Here is a 4307-nt window from a genome sequence, read left to right as displayed (position 1 = left end):
TTACATGGCGAACAGAATCAAGAACGCCACCATCAGACAGAAGAGCCCCATGGCCTCTGACAGGGCGAAACCCAGGATGGCGTAGGAGAACAGCTGCTGTTTCAGCCCGGGGTTCCTGGCATAGCCGATAATGAGACTTCCGAACACTGTTCCGATCCCGGCTCCAGATCCTGCCACGCCCACTGTGGCGCAACCGGCGCCGATGAACTTGGCGGCCGTGTCGATGTCCCTGCAGACTGAACTGGTCTGGATGGAACGACTCTGCACCGCAGACTGGCCGACTGGCAGCAAGGCCTGCGCTCCCACTGTGGTTCCAGGTCCGTTGAAGACTGAAACGGGCGGGGGGGCAAGAACTCTGGACCCCAGGCCCCCACGGAGCACAGCAGAAGAGGTGATGAACTGTGCGGCCTTGTTGATGTCCCTGCAGACTGAACTGTTCTGGATGGAACGACTCGCCAGCACAGACGACTGGCTGACTGGCAGCCAGGCCTGCCTTTCAACTGTGGTTTCAGGACTGTTGAAGGTGGAGAAGGAGACAGGCCTGGCGAGACCCCTGGACCCCCCACGGAGCACAGCAGGAGAGGTGATGAACTTGGCGCAGGCATACATGGTTGGAACCTGAGAGACAGTACAGCAAGCAGCAGCGCAGCAGGAGTTCAGCTAATGGATGTGTCTGTCTGTCTGCTTGTCCATGTTATGCTCTTATAGTTCCCTGATGTCATCAGTATATGCCTATATGTGGGCACATCTGGTGGTTCTGGACAACTGGATCTCTATATATGGTTCTATCCGACAGACTCGACCTTGGAACCAAACAGTCCTGGTGTGAACGAGCCCTACTCTGAAAGAGTAGCGTGACATATGTATACCAGTTGTACACTGTCTCCAGTCTTCTTTCTGCTCTCTTTCGTACGTTTTGGTGAAGATTGGTGAAAAAAAAAAGAAAAGAAAAAATCATGTTCCTGCAACAGTCACATTTGTCGCAAGTGAACTAAATGGCCGGCTCTGCATTGTGCAGATGCTCCTCAATATGCAATTCAAATTTAGGGTCTATCGGACGATACTTTCATGATTTTGGGCATTTTGTTTTTAAATATATAGGCCCCTCCCGCAAACCTTGGAAGCAAATTATAGCCATTCATAGCATAATAAATCAGTTTGATACATTTATCACATGACTCCAGAGATAATGTGTAGTGATGAGTTGTGTTTTAGACAAAATCTGTAGGAGTAGTAGTAAAAAGTGTGTTTTTTTATGTGAAATAAAAAAACAGACACCATTTTTTATGTGAAATGGTGTCTGTCTGTCTGTCTGACAGACAGACAGACAGACAGACAGACAGACAGACAGACAGACAGACAGACAGACAGACAGACAGACAGACAGACAGACAGACAGACAGACAGACACACACACACACACACACACACACACACACACACACACACACACACACACACACACACACACACACGTGAAAATATGATGTCCTGGTCGAGGAAAATAAGTTTACAAAGTTGTTCATCTTGAACTTTTTAGACCATTTCAGGACAATCCTGTCTAGATTAAAAACATTTATTGCGGTCTGGACTGCTGGCCTAGCGGTCCGGGCACTTAGGCTCAATGTAGCCTACCGGTGCGCAGAGGGTTCGAGGCCCGACGGCCGTTGCTGCGTGTCATTCCCTGTGTCTCTATCCCCGTTTCCTGTCTCTCTTCACTAATACTAGCCAAAAATACATAATAAGAAACATTTACATTGCAATGACATTCATTTTGATGGTGTGGATCTGCTCCCATAAAAGCACAGTTATTACATGGACATGATAATAGACATTTGAACACCTTAGGGCAGAACTTAAAGATATGCAGATATTAAAAGAATGAGATACTATACATATACAGTATGAACCTGCATTGAATGATACAGTCAAGACTTGCAGTAAATGCTAAGGAGGCTGAGGAAGTGGGAGTTTAATCACTGACAAGCTGGCAGTAGAGGTAGCCAGCCGAGAGATGCTGAGCATGTAAGTGTGAGCGTCGGTGTGCTTAAATAGACAGTGTAGCCGTTCCATCAAGATGGTCGACATATGTGATCGGAGGGTCTATGAGCGGTTCGAACTGAACAACCGCAATGCTCCATTTAATAACTTTAAAATAATTACAGTAGTATGGGCCTGTCAGCGTCATTGAAAGAGCAGAATACCTGCAGCATTTCACTCATCTGTCTGAGAGAAAATATCCACACAGAGTAGAAACGGCCTGGCTCCATGCAATGTAGGTCTCAGACTTGATGTGACAAGCCTAACATCAGTCATCTATGACCTATCTATGATGTATGACCTCAAATGTGGGGCAAGGGTTTCAGCGCTACCACAGCCATTGACTGAGTTTGGTACTGATCGGTCCAACGGTTCGCTCCAGACAGTTCCACGCCTAAAAAAATATTAATTTAATAAAATATAGGCAGGTGGAATGTCTGGATCCATAAAGGCAAATTTACATTATATACTGTACATACATTCTGTCTTTCTTGGCACAATGTTTTAGCAACACAACAATCCATAACAGACTTTGCCACTGTGTTGACAGTTCTGTTCTACCTGACATCGATTTCGCTCCAGAATCCTGGGACTGCAACACAAAGAGAGGACACTTCTGTGTCACAACACAATAAGGGTTTTCGGGGCACTTCACAGCGCGCAACTCTAGTAGTCTACCTGTCATGTTTTTAATTGTTTTTAAGTGTTTAATGTTCACCCTATATGTACGTGTCTGGTACGTGTCTGTGTCAAGTTATATATCAAAGACCCAGTGATACATAGTATGGGAATGTTTGCGGAGTTAGGCGGGTCTATAACGCATTATAGACCCGCCTTTAATATGAAGTCTTACCCTTTTTTCTTTTGCCAGCTCAGATGAAGCTCAGGATTTATCGGGTGGAATGACCGCTTTTTACTCCAAACAATTTCACTGTACATGAACCTGTGTGTGTGTGAGTAACAGCTGACCTTTTGGATGTGTATAGAAGAACGCATAATATTAGATTCTGAGTGATCCCGTCCACGGGGGATGGAGATTTAAATAATCAATGGCGTTATGCTGCTGTGCCTCTTGCATTGTGCACTGTGTTAATGAGACTAATCTCCTGTAGTAGATGAACATGACGGGATGAGCACAAAAGCAGAAGGTGAACTTCACACTGAGTGGTATGATGATATCAGTGGTGGACAGTAACTAAGTACAATTACTTGAGTATCAATACTTGAAGGGATATTTCACTTTTTAAAGAATTGTGAGGAGACCGTGTTTTTTCAATTACTTTTTTCATTTATTGAGTCACCAGAAGTGAAATATCCCTTTAATAAACGTTTTGAGTATCTGTATATTGTATATGTATTACTTGAGTATTTGCATTTTTGGATACTTATGTTATGTTCCACTACATTTCTAGGAATGGGAAAAAGTTCATTATGAATTAACCACTTTAAGCCCTATTTCAAACAGTGAAAATTGCCAATCTCCAAGTTCACAATGAGTCACATCACGGCGCGTTTGTTAGTCCGCTCGGTTAAACCTACGTCTTCCAGGTAATGGATAACAGACTCACATCAGATGAGATCAGACACCGGCATGTCAAGCCCAATCAATTCCATTTAACATGTACGTGGCATCTTCCACCGAAAAAGTAGCTTCAGACGACGCAAGATCACCACGACTGCATGGCAACACAAGGCATACGTCTGAAAACCTAAGCCAGAGCTTATGGAGGAATACATGGGAACTGCTGGCTAGAGTTGTTCCCATACCAGTATACCAGTATTGGAAAAGCTGCCGACATGCACTGCCTAAAATGCTGGTATCGGTATCGGCGAGTATGGCACTCTATGCCATTCCAATACATGTAATTTATCACATGATATTTCATTTACAGTAATATTCTGAAAACTCCAGTTGATGTTGCACGACTGTTTCATACTCATGATTATTTAACTAGCTGCACTTTAATTATTATTAAAGGATTTCTTATTTATTCCTTGATCGGTGGTTCTCAAACTTTTTAATTACAAGGACCCCCATAACTCTGAGAGTGTACACATGGAACAAATGGACCCTTACGGGTCCATTTGGAACCCACTCAAGGACGCCTGAGGGTCCCTGGACCCCACTTTGAGAACCACTGTCCTAGATATTTAATTACACACTGATATCGGATCGGTACTCGGTATATCGACCGATACGCAAGTTATGGGCAGGCATGCAATGCTCATTTGGTATGTTCTTGCACTCTATTTCAATGATGTGACGC

The 4307-nt window shown here is 44.1% G+C and overlaps 1 protein-coding gene across 1 annotated transcript; it reads right to left on the bottom strand.

Moving 5' to 3' along the window:
- Positions 1–609, bottom strand: LOC311057034 (ATP synthase F(0) complex subunit C2, mitochondrial-like; the record flags this gene model as incomplete). The annotated part of the gene is made up of 2 exons (XM_084073915.1): positions 1–261; positions 457–609. The coding sequence occupies 2 exons, from the start codon at positions 607–609 to the stop codon at positions 1–3; spliced, it is 414 nt and encodes a 137-aa protein (XP_083930041.1).
- Between the last annotated feature and the right edge of the window lie 3698 nt (positions 610–4307).

This window comes from Gymnoscopelus microlampas, assembly GCF_963454915.1.
Source record: "Gymnoscopelus microlampas genome assembly, chromosome: 12".
NCBI classification, from domain to species: domain Eukaryota; kingdom Metazoa; phylum Chordata; class Actinopteri; order Myctophiformes; family Myctophidae; genus Gymnoscopelus; species Gymnoscopelus microlampas.
Note: the sequence above shows the minus strand (reverse complement) of the source record. Positions and strands in the feature narration are given on the sequence as shown.